Genomic DNA, 17,906 nt, shown 5'->3' with positions numbered 1-17,906 from the left:
AAGAGGCCACTCCTCAGGTGACCAGGCCTGGCCACTCAGAACAATGCACGTCTTGCCCTCAGTGATTAGTTAAGAATACAAATGTGACCCAACTGATTTAACTTGGTTTTGACCTTCATGTGTTATCCTTCCTCCTCACCCCACTTCAAAAATACGAAGAAGAACAACAAACGATGTGAATTAATTTTTACACTTCCATCTGTAATATCTAAAATCCAACTTCTACATTTTTCTCGGGTTTTGATTGCTTACACTATTAGCTATTTTTTTATTTCATGTTTTTTTCTGACACCATTCAAAACTTTTTATGACACTAATAGGAAAGGTGCCCTCTGAATACATGTAGTAGACTTCTGGTAAATTCCATTATAGGGAGCCATACTTTAAAGGAAGAACCTGTGGCCAGGGGAGATGATATTTTGCAATGATATTTAGTCTTTATAACTTGTATATCTGATATTTTTCAGTGTACTTTATTAACATAGTTTACTTATTATATAGAACTGCAAGAAAATAATGTTGTGGTTATTTCCTTTTAAGGAGAAAAAAACAGAAAAGCTATGGATTCAAGGATCAGTCTACAGCAGTGCCATCCAAAAGAACTTTCTAGAAGCATAAAAATGGTCATCAGTTTACAGTAGCTATATGTGCCTACTCAGCACTTGAAATAAGGCTGCCTTGACTGAGGAAATATATTTTTAATTTAACTGATTTAAATCTATAGGGCCAACTTCTGGCTACTGGCTACCATATTGAACAACACAGCTCTTAAATCTCAAGCTCGACTAAATATTGAAAACATAAAGCCCACATGGGCCACATTCCACTTTAAGACTTATTTTCTTTGGCCTACATTACAATAATTTTTAAAAAGGCCAAGTCAATAATAGAAGTAGAGAGATTCCAAAGAGAAAATATCTGAATTTTAAAACATCTCTTGAAAGCCTTTAATTACATTGGACTAAGATTCCTGAATGGTAACCATTGGCCAGTGTTGAGAAGTGGTCATGACTACTCAATAGCCTTGTGGCTGTGTTCGACAGTTTCCAGTCATTATTCAAAGTTTCTATATGTTCCCAAGGCACGCCCACCTCTTTTAGCTTTGCTACTTCCCTGGTCCCTACAGGTATTTGCATATTTTATCCCACCCTAGTTCAAATATGTAGTTCCTTTAAAGGGTGAATGGTATCAGTGGAAGTGACCAAGGTTCTTCCTATTTGGGGTCTTTCATCTGAGCAAATGGTGAGCTTTTATAACCCCAGGAAAAGTCAGAGAAACCCCTCCCATTTAAAAAAGTTATTAATATTCCCTCAGGGCAATCTCTTTCAGCAACATCGGCAATTACAATGAGAATGAATACTAATTAACCTTTAAATATAGGCTTTGGGGCTTCGGTGGGGAGATGCAAAAGAAAGAATAAAATTCTCAATTAAACCCTAACACAAGTAATTTCTCTTGAGAATTTCTGAACTTTTGGATTTCTAATATGACCAATTAAGAGTTCTTTTTACCCAATGGGAGACTCAAGAAAAGATCTCTCATCAGATAAATCTGTCTCAGTCTACAAGACAGGCTGTGGGCTTATGGAGGATATTCTTTTATAAGACTCTCAAACTTTATTCTTAATCTTGGGAAACATGTTTGGATTGTCTTCAAATTGTAATTTCACATGAACCACTGATTTTCTTCTATGGTATCTATTTATCTATCTAACAGCTTCTATTTATAAAGACTTATAAAAAATATCCTTTCTCTGATTTCATGTAAAAAAGAAAATCCCCATTTTTATGTCTTCAATGTTACTCCATACTCATACCATTAATCTATAGTTTTTAAAGGCTAGTAAAAAATAAAAATAAACAAGCATATTTTCTTTTAAAATATTTAAAGACTACTGTAGATCATTGACTGACTAGGAGAAAAAAAAACAGGCCATAACTGAAGGCACTGTCTAAATAGACAAGTTCATGATTACAACCTACATTGTTCTATACTCCTATTTACTCTATCAGCATAACCTCTTACATGGATAACATGAATAACTGAGTTGTTATATAAAAGCCTAATATTTTCACAATGTAAAGAGGTTCCCTTGTGCTTTTTCAAGGTCTTGACTTTCAGTGACTAAAAACCCTTAGTTTAAGTGGAATTTTGTATTGGTTACAAGTCTTTACTTTAGAAAATCTTTAGAGCCATAATAAAAGTATCTGGGCTATTTAGCTACAAACCAAATACTTTAAAACAATACTTAGCATGTTAAATTTCTTCATTTATCAGACATAAAACTGATTAATTTAAGTCATGTATCTCCTAGTTTCAGGTACAGATTTTCTTTAAATGGCAACATACAATATCTCAGGCCACATCATAAAATACAAGAAGCACTATGTAAACGACAAGACCTCTTCATCAACATTTTATACATGTTGTCAGTATGTTTAAAAACACACTCCCTGGCATTATAATAAATACTCAATATATAAATAAATGATTGCAACAAAAGAGTACTTCTGGATTTCTGAGCTCAAGACTTCTTGCTATTTGATAAAATTTTACAAACATAATTATACTATTCATTTAGAAATACACTCCTGTCTGACTAAATCTTGCATCTTGACAATTTTTCAGCTGAATACATTTATCATCAATTTATTCATAAGATAAATGCTGGTAATACAACTTTACTGAAAACAGAAACAATCCACAGGTAAGTCATTCATATGGACACTTTGTCATATTATAGTCCTATCTAAAACGATAATCTGTTTCAGAAAGAAACAAATGAGTGCATTTAGAAAATGTTAGAATGCCCTATGAAAATGCTGGGCGAAAAGTTTTGATGATAACATCTTATTATTACTATTGATCTGTTTATCATTCCCCCAAAGAGGAAATTATTTTCAGATGTTACCTGTGCTTGTGTCTGATTAATTGTACTATCTCATAAAATACAATTTTTTAAAATCTTATGTTATACTTTTCTTATTTCTACAGGGTTTGGAAGAGGCAGAGAGAACTTTTTATCACCTCTGTCAGTTCTGACTAGTAACCTGGAATCGTTGTTTATTTTTTTTAACAGGTGCTCAATAAACATGTCTTGAATATTGTTGAAAGAGACTGACCTCGATTACTTTCAAATGCAAAAATACGAAGGTCTACCCAATGCTGACCCAATTTAACAATGAATGTTGCCTTCCATTACTTACATGTAATAATTAAGAAAACAATAGAAGTTCAATAAGATCTACATTACTACTCTAAACACTTATAATTTTATTAATATAGTCTGAAATATGCTTGTTCTGCAGGTTATAGAAAAGGTTTTGCCAAGAAACTAATACTGTAAACAGAGTTTTTGAGACAAATGCTCACAAGTATTCAAAAGAGCATGTTGTTTTCAAGGTGCCTCAAGCACTTTTTTGTAGCCACTTACATGAAAGCAGCATATGCTATTTATCAATAATTCATTTCTTCATTAAATTGGGTCACCTAAGCACATCTAACAGTAAAAATTGTTAATCTTGTGTTCTTTCAAAAAGTAAATACCCATCCTGTCCAAATAATCTACCCTTGTCCCCCAAATGTTAATATTTTTATCTTAAGGTGATGGGAATTCACATTTTTTTCTTTCCTTATACCTTTCTGTGATGTTTGAAAGTTTTCAGTTAACAAGTATTATTCATGTAATCTGAAAAATGCATACTTTTACATGAAAAAAACTACTAAATTAAATATAATTTCTCTCCAAGAATACTTAAAATGACTTTAGTGAGAATGTATTTTATTCTTCTATATTTAATTTACTTCAAACACATAGTAAAATGGTAAAGAAAGAAGTATGAATGCTGAAAAGTGTCTTTTTTTAAAACTATGTTTTCTAAATACCTTTGGAACATTTGATTTCATCCCCACAACTGGTATGTTCCCAATGACTACATTTTATAAACACAAATTTTACATTAAGTTGCACTATAAATCAGTGAATAGACATTGTTTATTTAAGAGATTCTACTGTGTCTTTTTTAAATCAAAAAATCTTTTTGTAAAGTGAATAATCAAATATATAAAGTATGCATCCAAATGTTTACATGTGATATCTGTTGAACATAGCATACAACTACAGTTTCATGTATTATTTCTTAGTGATGCCATGACTATATTGAAACAAAAAAGGTCACAATTGCTACATGATTATTTCTTAATTTGGATTTGAAACTTGCCACTATACCTGTAATGAGGTGAAGGGTTGCCTCTTGCTTCACAATTTAAAGTTATTTTTTTATCCTCTGAACCCACAGGGAAAATGCTGTTGCTGGGCTCTCTGATAAACACTGGACCTTGTAAGAGAAGCTCACCTGCATGGGTGGAAGACATCCAAACAAATAATCACAATAAGTAAAAGGCACTGTAAAAGCCGCATCCTAGAATCGAAGAAAAATAAGCAACCAGTATCTGCTCTTTAAAGAAAAAGAAGAAACAGCAGGTATTGTTTCCCTTGTCCATAAAACATGCTCTGCAGGCATTGCTTTGCTAATGAGCATCAGTTAAACTGTTGACAGCCTAGAAACATGTATGAAACAATGAAAATTTATATTAAAAAACCTTGCCATATTAGTAAAATTCCTTAAAAGTATAAGTAAGGTTGTACTAATTACTTTTTATAATACAAAGTCTACCTAACTTTTCACTGGTGAACATCCTCTTGTAGGAGGTCTTTCTGTCTCATTACAAAAGTAAAGTTGTATTCAAAACGAGTTGAATACCTGACCATGACTTTCTTACAAAATCTGCCATGCATGCAAATCTGAAGGTTGACAATATTATTTTTCTGTTTTGACCTCAAAACACTCAACATTTGGTGGTATTTCTACTTTATTACCAGCCAAGTGAAGAGAGAAGGATGCAACTCTGAGCAAGTATCTTTTAAAAGGTTTTTTACTCGGATGTCTCTGCCTCTCTCTGTCTCTCATGAATAAATAAATAAAATCTTTCAAAAAATAAATAAAAGGTTTTTTACTTTGTGAAGAAAAATTGAGTATTTTCTGAGAATTTCCACATATACACAAAAACAAAAATCTGTCTTTGTACTCAGAATTTAAAAAGGAATGGGATAATGCCATCAACAAATGCTTATGCTACTTTAGTTGTACAATCATTGCCAAAGCATTTCTGAAAACAAACAAATTCACAGGAAAAAATGAGAGAGAGAGAGAGAGAGAGACTTCTTTACTCTCCTATCTTGGAATGCTCAGTAAAATGGGAGGAATTTCTGCTGAAGCAAAGAATGAATAAACAGACTAAGAGACAAGGAGAGCTTACAAGTAGTCGGACAAAGAAAACAGGTTGGAAAAGCTCCCCACTCAAAAGTCCAGAAGCTAAAAACTTGTATTTTGGCTAATTCAAATGGTAATAACACTCATTCATAAGAAGTATTTACCATAATAACAAGAATAATAAAATAACATGATACTGAAAATAATCACTGACATGATGAAAACAGCAGCAGCTGATGCCAGTGCATGAATCCTACATGACAGTATTTGATTAATCTTCGCAGAGATCATTATTCCCAGTGAACAGGAGAGAAGCACTAGGCCTAAAAGTAGTTAGGTGACAGGGGCAAGTTCACACAGCATTTCAGAATGCACACCCTCTGGAACATCTGAGTCCAGATTCCAGGCAGGAATACCCTCCTGTTTTATATCAGAATGTAGCCTTGCCCTTCATCTGATCTTGGCTCTCAGCTTCTGGTAGGTAACCAATGTCATACATGATCAGAATGCCTTTGTTTAGGGTAGGGCCTAGCCACACTGGATCTGAGGGTAGGACCAGCCACATCTGACAGTGTCGGATGGGGATTGACCATACCAGAAAGCCCAACACGTGATTGATGATGGATATTTGAGTCATGAGGTAGGAGCTGACTTAGGCAACTGAGCTCAACTACCCATGGTGTCATTTAGGTAAAGATGCCCCAGTAAAAACTATGAACACTGGGGCTTGGTGAGTTTCCCTTGTTAGCAGTAGTCCTTGCTTATTAACACACATCAATACCAGGAGGTTTACTCATCCTGAGAACAACAAAAGCTTAGTATTAGGACCCTTCCAGATGTTATGCTACGGGTTTCTTCCTTTGGCTGATTTGAGCATGTATCCTTTCCCTATAATAAACTATAATCACCTGTAATCACAATTATAATGGCTTTCAGTGGCTCCTGTTGGTCCTTCTAGCAAATTATCAAAGCCAGAACTTGAAGTTGGTGTTAGAAATGAGAGTAGTGTAGGGACTGTACACTTATACCTCAAAGTCTAGCTAAATCTAGACACCCTTTCCACTGCAACATCACCACTAAATTAACCCTTACTAAAACCAACCACACCTTAAGAAAACGGCTTGCTATCCTCTTTAGTCCCTGGTTTTTATTTACCTCTGAGAGGAAAATAACACAAGGAAAAAGTTCTCCTTTTCTATGAAGAAAAGGATTTTGAAGAAATGGATTTTGAAATAGCTATTAACACCCCTACCAAAAGATTCGATGTGGTCATTTTCCTGATTTTTACCCCTAAGTAAGTTTACTGCACAAAAATATATACAAGCAAGACAGCTGGCTTTAATAGTCAAATTTACTGTCTCAGAAAGTTGAAAATAATTCTAATACCTGTTTGTAAATATTTACAAATACGGTGAATTTTTCATAGCATTTTTTTCTGGTCTAATAGCTCTTAATTTACTTTGAGTAGCTAATATATTTTGTTCATGTATAAGTTGGTATAGCATCATCATTCCAATAAACTCTGATATGTGTAAAGCCTGAAAACAATACTATAGTAACATAATGGTGTAGATTTGAAAATTCCAGGAAGGTTGGGAAGAGAAGCTGACAAAAGGAAAATTAAGTCAAGATAAGAAGGGGGGTTATTTCAATGAAAAAGACACAAAGAGGTGTTTTTTAAAAATTCCCTATAAGTGACCACAATGAAAATCAAAATGTCCATTCCATCATCTTCTAACACAAGTCAAATCCCAAGAGATACTCTAATTATTCTCTAGAGACTATTATTAATTTTAAATGAGGGTGCTAAATAACTAGAAGCCTTTTTATTCTGAGATCCTTTTTAGAGAATGGCAACAATAGCTAATTTACTTACATTTATGTGCCAGGCACTGTACTAAGGAAATTACAAGCCTTGCCTCCCTTATTCTCAGGGTATATTTGAGCCCATCCCCTACTCTATGAGGTCCAGCTGTGGTACCACCCTGTAACACTACCATCCTCCACCACCATCTTCATCTATTCCTCTGAGTTCATGCTGACCGTTGTCACATTTGGGCTCAGCCCCCACCACCCTTGTTATTCTCTGCTCTGATTTCCTTTTGTCATTCAGAAATTGGCATAAATGTCATCTTCTCGGCTTAAATGTCCTTCCACCCACCCCTCACTTCCACCTTTCACAGAGGTACCAAAGCACATCTCACTGAATTTCACTATTTATAAACATTATACATGTTCACATATGCACTTGTTATTTTTATCTAATTCACTGTTGTATCCTCAACTCCTAGAACATGGAAGATATTCCACATTTATTGAATGAAAAAGATGAATGAAGGAATTCTCACAATAACTCAGTTTAAGGCATATACTTTTTTTTTTTACAACTAGTGATTGATAAAGCTAAGATTTTAATTTCAGAGCTTATGTTCTCAACTTACAGTTATTAGGCCTCCCCAACAGAAAGAAATGAGGCACAGACCAATTAAATCACCCAACCTCGGTAACAGGTTTTTTTGGGTGAGAGACCTGGGATCAGACCCTAATAATCCTATTCTTGTTGTGCTTCCCTTTCCAATAAGCCAGACAGTTCTAAATATGGTTAAAGGCAAAAATTAACCATTAGCTTGCCTTTTAAGTTTTAGTATTTCCTGATAACCCTGGACCTTTCCAGCCTGCGAGGTACATACCCACCCTTTCTGAAATTAAAGTTCCTAAAGGCCTTTTAGACCTTCAGCAGCCATTCAAAAGCCTCCCAAAATGTAAGTACAAATTAATAATCAAACATGACAGTTCAGTTCATGCTTCATACTCTGAAAAGGGACAAAGACCACTCAGTCTTGCTTCACCAGAATGAAGTAAGAGATGCTGGAGTATAATGTTGTAGTCTCTTGCTGGCGACATAAATTTAAAAGAAAGAGACTCTGAAGTCCTTGCTAATCGAAAAGAAATTATCCAGCATTTTCTTCAAAATGAATTTTGATCTTCAAAAGGACAGAACCTTGACGATTCACACGGATATTCATAACCAGCAAAAAAAGAAGCTTGGCTGAGAACAGAAGGAGGCCTCCTGCCTAACGAAATGGATTCAATGTAACATTTAGATTGATGCTAAACTTTACTTTTTGTGACAGGGGCATTTTTTTGATATGCTAGCCTGACTCCAAAGCTCCATTTTAAGTTTACAGCCTAAAATAAAGGGCATATAACATTTCCGAACAGGATTAATAAGTCCAAAAGTCCAATCCTGAGGTGTTATTTTTTTCCCCCAAACGCCCACGGGCTACTCAGAATAACTACCTTTGAATGTAAGTACAAGCTTTATGAGCTCCTAAGGTAATGTCACCTAAAAGATCAATCTGTGGTCAATCAATTCTAATAGTCACACTCTATACAGTTTTTATGAAGGCTGACAAAGAGAAATAGACAGAGCATTCCAGGCAGTTGGATCACTTTTACTATAAGAAATAAAATTCCTAAAAGACCATGATGGTATCTCTGAAATTCCTATGGAAAAAGGAAAGCGTATCCTATTTTCTCTCACTTATTTTACATCATATCTACATAATGCAAAACTAAAGGATATTTTGAAATGAAGAGGGTAAATCCAAAAAGGGAGCTAGGGTGGGCTCTGCTATTTAAAGCAGAATTTAAGAGAAGGTGGAGCTAGAAAGGAATAGTCAATCTACTTATGAGGTATTCAAACCAGACATAATGAGCTCTACCCTAGGTCAGAGAAAATAAAAGTAATACATCACCAGTGAAATGAGATCTGTACTCTAGGCCCTACTATTCTATAGAAAAAAAATTAAAGATGGAAACATTTTATAGCAGTGAGGCATCAACTTTTTTTTTTTTTTTTATCTTTGGCATTGGTGGCGTGGAGCTAGAAAATGCCAAACAAACAAGAAATGACAAAAATAAAATTCCATTTATATTCTCCCAAAGCCCAGAGGATAAAGAATTCAATCTTAATTCATTTTTTAAAATATTTTATTTACTTATTCATGAGAGAGAGAGAGGCAGAGACATAGGCAGAGGGAGAAGCAGACACCATGCAGGGAGCCTGATGTGGGACTCGATCCCAGGACTCCAGGATCACGCCCTGAGCCAAAGGCAGATGCTCAACCGCTGAGCCACCCAGGCGTACCTTAATTCATTTCTTATACAAATATTTGAATGCCAAACACGTGCAGTTTTTAAGAAACTAACTGTAACAGATATGATGATTGTCGACTCAAACATTCTTTTTCTTTGCTTTCAGAATCTGCCTTTTATCAAAGATACAGAAAGCACCAGATAAGCTACATTCCCAGAACTCTTTGTAGTTCTTGCTGGGAAGAAGGGAAGACAAAAAAGATTGGGTTCTGAGACTAGTAACAGCCCAAGAGGGGTATGTATTAGTTTGTGAGGTCTGCCATGACAGAGCACCACAAACTGGATTGTTTAAACAACAGAAAATTACTGTCTCACAGTTCTGCAGGCTAGAAGTCTCAAATCAAGATGTGGGAAGGACTGTTTTTTCTGAGGGCTATTATAAGGGAAGAATCTGCTCCAACCCTGTTAACTTAGCTTATAGGTGGCTGTCTTCTCCCTGTGTCCCTTCAAGTCATCTTCCCTCTATGTGTGTCTCTGTGTCCAAATTTTCCCTTTTTATATGGATACCAATCACAACAGATTAGGGCCCACCTTAATGACCTCATCTTAACTACTCCCATCTGCAATGACCCTATATCCAATAAAGTCATGTTCTGAAGACCTGGGGATTAAGACTTCAACACACAATTTCTGAGGGGGACATAATTCAATCTGTAACAAGAGGTATGGGACAATCTGCTAAAAACTTTTAGGAAAGAGTCTCTACCCTGATTTTGAGGAAAATCAAAACAAAACAAAAGATGAAGGAAATGCTGACCTTGCTTCCTTTCTTCTTTGATATGGAAATTGTCAGGTGAGGAAGGATGTAACACTGGGAACCCCCATGACCATCTAGACACCGTGAGGGTGTGTGTGTGTGTGTGTGTGTGTGTGTGTGTGTGTGTGTGTATCACGGAAAAGCTAACCCAGAGTCCTCACATCTTTGAGTTCCTGAACCAACATGAACCACATAAGCCTAAACATCATGTTAGAAAAATAAACCTCTAATGGATTTTTGTCATGTGCTGCTGAATGTACTAGAACTACGTGCTAGAAAGAGAAAAAGTAATACAGCGTACTTAAGATGAAAAAGAAACAGAAAATGCTTACCAGGAATAACTAATTTATCCATTTCCCACATCTGGAAATGTTATCAAGCAATTAGGTTATAAGAAAAAGTGCTGGAGTATAGCAAACACCTGGAGTATGAGACCATAATAGAGACCAATAGAAAGCAATACAAATTATTTAATTTGCCAAATTAGTGGTTTACTACATGATTTGCTCAATCTCTATTTCACGTTTTGTCCATAAACAGAAATTTTTAAAAAGCTGCATGGGAAGCAGTGTGCAATAATTAGACAATTAAAAACTGAAAGGGACAGGTTAAGCTTTACAGGTGCTAGAAATAAATGTTTAATAAAAAAAAAAATTCTGTGGATGGCAGAACTTTTCAAAGCACAACAAATTTTTAGCAAAAGTTGCATTTTTCTTTCATTGCAATATGTTCTTTAAAAAAAACAACACAAAGATGCCCACACCCATAAGCATATATGCACATTATGGTCATGTTGAAAGTTAAGATATCTGGATTTTAGCACTTTTATTTAGTGAACTAATGACATATATATTTTTTTTAATTTTATTTATTCATGGGAGACACAGAGAGGCAGAGACACAGGCAGAGGGAGAAGCAGGGAGCCCGATGTGGGACTCGATTCCTGGACCCTGGGATCACACCCTGAGCCAAAAGCTCAACCACTGAGCCACCCAGGTACCCCACTAATTACATATTTTGATGAAAGTTACAATCTATTTCATTGAATTAATATTTAGTTTATATAGTTAAGTAAAAGAAGAGAACGTGGGAGAATTTTGAAGGTGCCCAACATTTTGATACTTTTAGGCCAATGGCTGTATTTCTGATTTTTGAACTATTCTTTACAAATGAATGAAATAGTTAACCAATGACTGTTATGTTGCAGAAATAACGTACTTGGGCGAAAAAGGCTTAGGTGATGGGTTGAAGCCTCTGTAGATTAAAATCTTTTCATAATAATTTACAGCTTTATTTAAATTCATGTTTTGTCTCTATATGAATGTGAGTTCTAGTGCTTTTGAACTTCCTCGACATCCTTCCATAATCCCTAGACCTTCCTTGCTAGATGGTTTAATAACAACTCGACGTGAAAAGACAAAAAAAAAGTTACAATGCTATTGTTAGATGCAGTATGCAATGTGCACAATACAGGCAGGAGTGTACAATCCATGGCTCATTTGTGTAAAAAAAAAAAAACAACCACTTACATCTCCGCTTTCTATTATACCAACTCTCACTGAACATCTCTGACATATGCAAATTCACGAGGTTCTCACGAATCATATTGAATTGAAGACTTCATTAATCAACTCTTTTAAAAACATTTCTTAGGCATCCTACCCTCAAAGGTTTTAATAGAGTTTATTATGTTTATGGTTTCTATTCTTTACCAAAGACACTGGATCAAGGCTTTCTGGGGTCCAGGTATGATTCCTTCTGTGTATTCTACAAAGAATGTTTCATATCGAACTCCAGTTCAAGGCTATTGTTTCTATGAAAAAAATTACAATAAAAATTTCTATAATAAATCAGTTGTATGTAATGGAGAAGCTATTAGGTAACACCAGCTAGTGATTGCATTCTGTAGTATTTTTGCAGTGTTAATCTCATAAACTAGAAAAAAGCATAATCGTTTCCTGCCTACACCTCAGTAAGCAGAAGCCGGCAGGGTTTGTAAATATCTGCAGATATAAAACACCATCTAGTTCCCTCATCCCAGCAAGGATCCTGTTTTTTTTCTTTCTAGACCACTAAGGATATTAAACTGGGCCATGTGGTAGGTAACAAAGATCCACAGAAACAGGTCAGAGGAAGACCGTTGCCTAAACTGTCTGGGACTATAGGGTGAAAGTAGGGGGGAGTCCCAGAGCGCCTAAACTTGAATAACTAAATAATTTCTCAACTTTACTCTCATAACTTTTCATTTACCCACATCTAAAATTTATTTTTCATGATTTATTGTAGACATGGCATGTGTGTGTACACACACATACAAGGTATTAAAAAAAGTCTCTTGAAATAATCTTAATCTTTATTGCATTCTGGATCATAGCATTTTTTCTATTCTATTCCACCCAATGTCCTTCACCTATTCTTTATTTTTTAAATGCCAGACATACCTACTATATTAATATCATCACCCATCAATGAGTTTCCATTCCCAATTTGATAATCCCTGGTCTAGAACCATGCCTCTCCTGCCCTCAATGTCCTAGATTATTATTTTGGGAGGGACTTGTGATGATTGCAAGGTATTTCTTTAATTTTCTCCACTTAGAAATGAGACCAACTTTGGCAGTGAAGTAAGGCACTGTCTACTTTTGAAATGGAAAGAGTACTTGTGGTCCTAACATGTAGAAATGACAAGAGCCTTTCCCAAATCTCCTGAACTGCTACATTTTCTGTTATCTTGCAGAGGGGAGAAATACTATTATGCATTGCTGCTAACCTTGGAAAATAAGAACATGTTTTATTTTGAAAAACACAGTTTCTTACTTTTTTATAACAGGGATCAAAATCCCTCATTATATATACTTATTAAACAAATGCACAGTCTCAAACATCAACTTATGAAGGTAAAATAGACACTGCTTACCAGGTCCTATACTAGACACTTTGCATTTACTGAGTCACCTAATTCAAAGTGAATATTAAACACTCATTTTAATGTTATTGCTTTCCTTAATATTGAAACAGAATATAAATAATGATCCTCAGGGCTGCAGAGGATGAATTAAATTGAATGCTCTATACACATTTTTGGCACCACCATTCTGGAGAAGCATTTGGCGATACATATAAGAAGCCACCATCATGCAGGAAGCCTAAAGAAAATCTGCCCTCAATTATTTTATTGATTTTTACTCAGTATCTCTACTTAGCAGTCTTCCTCCATTCAGAATTCTTAGAACAATTTTTGTGTACTCTACTCATCACAGTATCCCTATCAGACTCTATTGGCTTTACTTGTTTTTCACTCATATTTTCCCTATTCCCAATCTTTAAAATTTGGAAGATAGTGAATATAATAAACACACATTTCTACCTTCTTATCAGGTCTATCAATATTACATATATTGGAAAACCTAGTACATTAATGTTAGAATAGAAATATGTGTGTTTGTGCTTCTTTGCAAATGATTTTAATTTACAAAATGTTAATGCTGATCTAAATAAAAGAATGTATTTGGCCATTCTTTTTTTTTTAAGATTTTATTCATTTATTCATGACAGAGAGAGAGAGAGAGGCAGAGACACAGGCAGAGGGGGAAGCAGGCTCCATGTGGGGAACCTGTTGTGGGACTCAATCTCAGGTCTCCAGGATCACCCCGGGCCAAAGGTGGCACTAAACCGCTGAGCCACCTGGGCTGCCCAAATTTGCCCATTCTTAAGATAACCCTAAGCAAATATCCTTTCTCTGACTGGAATACATATGTCCCACTGCAACATAATTCATCATATAAAAATATGGACTTATATAAGCTAACTAAATGATTGTACTGATGACTCTCAAAAAATACCCCCATTGTGTTCTCAGAGGTATCTACCATCATTGGATGGCTATTTCTGTTTGAAAAACTTACAGGATGTTGGTCACCTATAATTCATTCACTCCCTCCTGAATACTGAGAATACTGGTATTACACAGAATAACTTCATTAAAACTATACATAAATAGCACTCTTAAAAGCGGGGATCCCTGGGTGGTGCAGCGGTTTGGTGCCTGCCTTTGGTCCAGGGCGCGATCCTCGAGACCCGGGATCGAGTCCCATGTCGGGCTCCCGGTGCATGGAGCCTGCTTCTCCCTCTGCCTATGTCTCTGCCCCACCCCCCTCTCTCTCTGTGACTATCATAAATAAAAAAAAAAGTTTTAAAAAAAAAAAAAGCAATAGCACCCTACCAGTCATCTCTTGTATAACTTCCGAGTGTGGAAGCAAAGCCCCATTTCTGGATTTTAATGACTCATTTGAATATAACAGCTGCCTTAGCCATTTAAAAAAAAAAGTGAGCTTTTGGTGGGCTATTTTATTACTCAGATTTCCAAGGAAGTTGCTTAAAGTTACTCTTAAGAGAGTTTAGCATTTACACAGCTTTTACTGTTCCATAAAATAGATTTCTTTGCAAAATATCCCCAAATCCATAATAAATTATTTATGTGAACCATGAATTTAGTTAACATATAACCAACATGCAATTTTTATTTTAGTCTAAATCTTCTAAAGTTGGACATAATGTTAGGATTTGAATCTGTCACCTGTATGCTATACATTTCTGTATCTTCATCTCAGAACTGGAGCTCTATTTAGGAAAACACATTTGCTTTTCGGAGAGGGCCTGAGCTACACTGTCTTTTCAGGACTTTTCAAATGTGAGATTCTTTAATTTTATAAAATGTATATGACACAGCTCATTACACATATTTGGGAATTTTGGTTTGTAGAGCTATACACCGGTGGCTACTGGGCCAAATCTATCCTGCAGCATTATTAGACTTGTATCATAAAATGTTCAGGGGAGGGGGAATAAAACAAGAAAACCCTTCACTTAAATGGCCTCATTATAAATCCAAAAGTAGTAGGTATGAAGTCAAATTTAACCTTAAGAAAAAATATCAAAGATCTAGTAATATCATGCCTCCTTTTTCCCATGGCAATCCTAAATTCAGCAATGCCATACAGACAGAGCAACCCAGTCTTCCCAGAAGGCAGCCCCTCGGGGAGTAAGCCATCTTGGGTTGTTAGCAAGAAATTCATCCACAGTTATGGGAAAATAACTTTGTTTACCAACAAAATTATCTTGAATTCATTCACACCACCCTTCTTCCTGGAATGACTGATTTCCCTCCTATCATTCAAGACATGGAATCTTTTGATAGTCCAGCCAAAATTAATCTCACTTTATCAGAAATTAAATTTAGTGCATTGAATTATAACTCTCCCAAAACATCTGTATTTTAGTAATTTGTGTGCAGGTTGTCTACTTTTTCCTGGACCTATATCCTTTTGATTCCCTAACAGTACATTTCAAAATACCTTGCAAATAATAACATAAGTGCTTGATAAAAAATGATCTTAAAAAAACATATATTATGCTTTAGGACAGAGGTCAATAAACTATATACCCAGAGGCCAAATTTGACTGCCATCTGTTTTTGTACGACCCATGAATCAAAAGAACAATATTTCATGACACATGAAAATTATATGAAATTCAAGTCTCAGTGTCCATCAATAAAGTTTTATTGGAAGACAGCCATGTTCACTTGTTTATCTATTGTCTATGGCTGATTTCACATTTTAATGGCACAGTAGTTATGACGGAGACCATATGGCACACAAAGCCCAAAATATTTACTATCTAAATACTGCATGAAAAAGTTTGCCAACACCTGCTTTAGGAAGGAATATGTCTAATAGGAGGAATAGTGCCTTTGCATTGAGTTAGATGTGCTTTTTTCCCCTAAATATTAACATCTACCTTTTTAGAGAAGCCATTTAAGTTCTCTGAGCCACTGAGTTATAGGGATGATATCAATATTAAAGAGTTTTTGATGCAAAGATAAGCAATATTTTTAATGCAGCAGCAGTGCAATAAATGGGATTTGATATTATCACCTATTTTTGCTTAGCACTTGCATCAAACTTTTAATTACATCTGACTGAGGAATGGTGATTTATGAGAAGGTAGTCTAATAAACGGCTTCATTCATTAGACTGTCCTATCTACAAGACATTGCCTTTATCTTCATGGTACTTGTGAACACTGCCACCTGCATTCAGTGTATCTGGTTTGAGCAAATAATTGCAAGTATTATGTCTAAGACCAAAGGTCCTTATTAATCTATGGAGGGTGGTAACTTCAAAAAAAGAAGGGGAAAATGCATCTTTATAATACCTATTGCGTCAGTTCTCATTGAGAGACAATTCTCCAACAGGTATTTACTCTCCTTCGTGTCTTCAAATAATTATTTGCCAAAGTAGTATCAATGGGAAACTCAACAAAATAAGCAGCAAAGAATGTTCAAAAACCCCATGAGGCAGGAAAAAAGCATTAGATTCTTCTATATTGTTGTTAGCCAAATGTTTATTTTCTCTCTTCTCCCATAATAGGAATAATGGCCATAGCACTGAGTATTCTAAATTTTCTTTGCTGCATAATCAAGCAAAAAGAAAAAAATTGTTACATTGTGTGCTGCAGTGAATATCATTTTTTCACTGAAGACGGATGGCTACTCAGAAACCCATGTAGTACATTGTTCAACAGCCAATTCTTCATAATTACATGATCTGTATATGACTTCTTTGTATGTTTTTTAACATATGTCTGAATTTAAGTATCATTCGCATTTGTGCACACTCGGGATGGGAACGAAAGGCTCTCATTTCCTATTCAAAAAATTAGGGAAGGTTATTTTAAAATCCTATAAAAGAACAGCTATTAATGAACAACTTATTTGAGGACTAAAAATCCAGGAGTTCTACTTCAAAAACTTAAGGCTGATATAAAAACACATATAGATTGCCATCTGCCTTTAAAATCACTTGGGTGGCACATCCTGACTGCACTTTATGTTGCATGGGTTCTAAGAATAAGAAGGAATGTGTGATGCTGCCATGAATAGTAGAACAGGGAAATACTATCCCCGGGTGTTTTTTGAAAAATACTTGAAACTCAGTAGCGCTACGTGTCAACAGGCAACACTAATCAATGTCACAATGGCAGCAAGTGATCCCAGAGTGGTCTGGATTCCTTTAAGCCCAGCCAAGGGCAGTGTTCATCGCCCTTCCTTGCTTGAAGGATCGAAGAGCAAATGATGTTCTTCACATGCTTGGAATAAACCATGAATGAGTCACCAGAGCCAATGAAAACGGCAGCCTACACGTTCCACTCTCTCAGATCAGCAGACCCTATTAAGCTATCCAGGTAAGCAACTGAATGGAGTTACAGGTTCAGAGAATGTGGATTCATGAGTCACCACACCATCACACATCATTGCGTACCATCTCACACCTCTGTAACCGGTCCTTGAGTTTTCTTTCTTGACCACCTTCCACCAACAGATCACAGGCCTCTGATCACTATGTAGTAAGTCCAAGAAAAGAGCAGTTTCTTCTGTGTACGAGTCTCCCAAGGTCACTCATCACGAGGGATGGCTCGGGTCTACCTGAACAAATAGACAATGCTTTCCTTTCCCTGTTTTTTAACTGTCCTTTTAGTTAAAGGGAACAAATTGCTTCCTGTTTAAGTGACAGGTAGGAATATTACTTTTGTCTCCAGTAGTCCCATAAATAAGAAGAGTAAACCCAGATAATATAAAGAGAAAGTAGTAAGTCAAATACCAAGATAAGAGCTTAATTCCTTAGCTGCCAGGCAGAAGTTGGAAGAAGTTGGAAGAA

At 35.6% G+C, this 17,906-nt stretch overlaps 1 protein-coding gene across 5 annotated transcripts in view; it reads right to left on the bottom strand.

Moving 5' to 3' along the window:
* CNTN3 (contactin 3) overlaps positions 1-17,906 on the bottom strand; it is a 327,555-nt gene that overhangs the window by 212,766 nt on the left and 96,883 nt on the right. For 4 of the 5 annotated variants that reach the window (XM_077858046.1, XM_077858044.1, XM_077858045.1 and 1 more), the window contains one exon: positions 4,229-4,355. The exons of the other annotated variant lie outside the window; for it this stretch is intronic. In XM_077858046.1, the coding sequence (XP_077714172.1) occupies positions 4,229-4,355 (127 nt within the window). The remainder of the gene's footprint in view (positions 1-4,228; positions 4,356-17,906) is intronic. 5 annotated transcript variants of the gene reach the window in all.

The sequence above is a fragment of the Canis aureus genome, chromosome 19 (assembly GCF_053574225.1).
Source record: "Canis aureus isolate CA01 chromosome 19, VMU_Caureus_v.1.0, whole genome shotgun sequence".
In the NCBI taxonomy this organism is placed as follows: Eukaryota; Metazoa; Chordata; class Mammalia; order Carnivora; family Canidae; genus Canis; species Canis aureus.
Note: the sequence above shows the minus strand (reverse complement) of the source record. Positions and strands in the feature narration are given on the sequence as shown.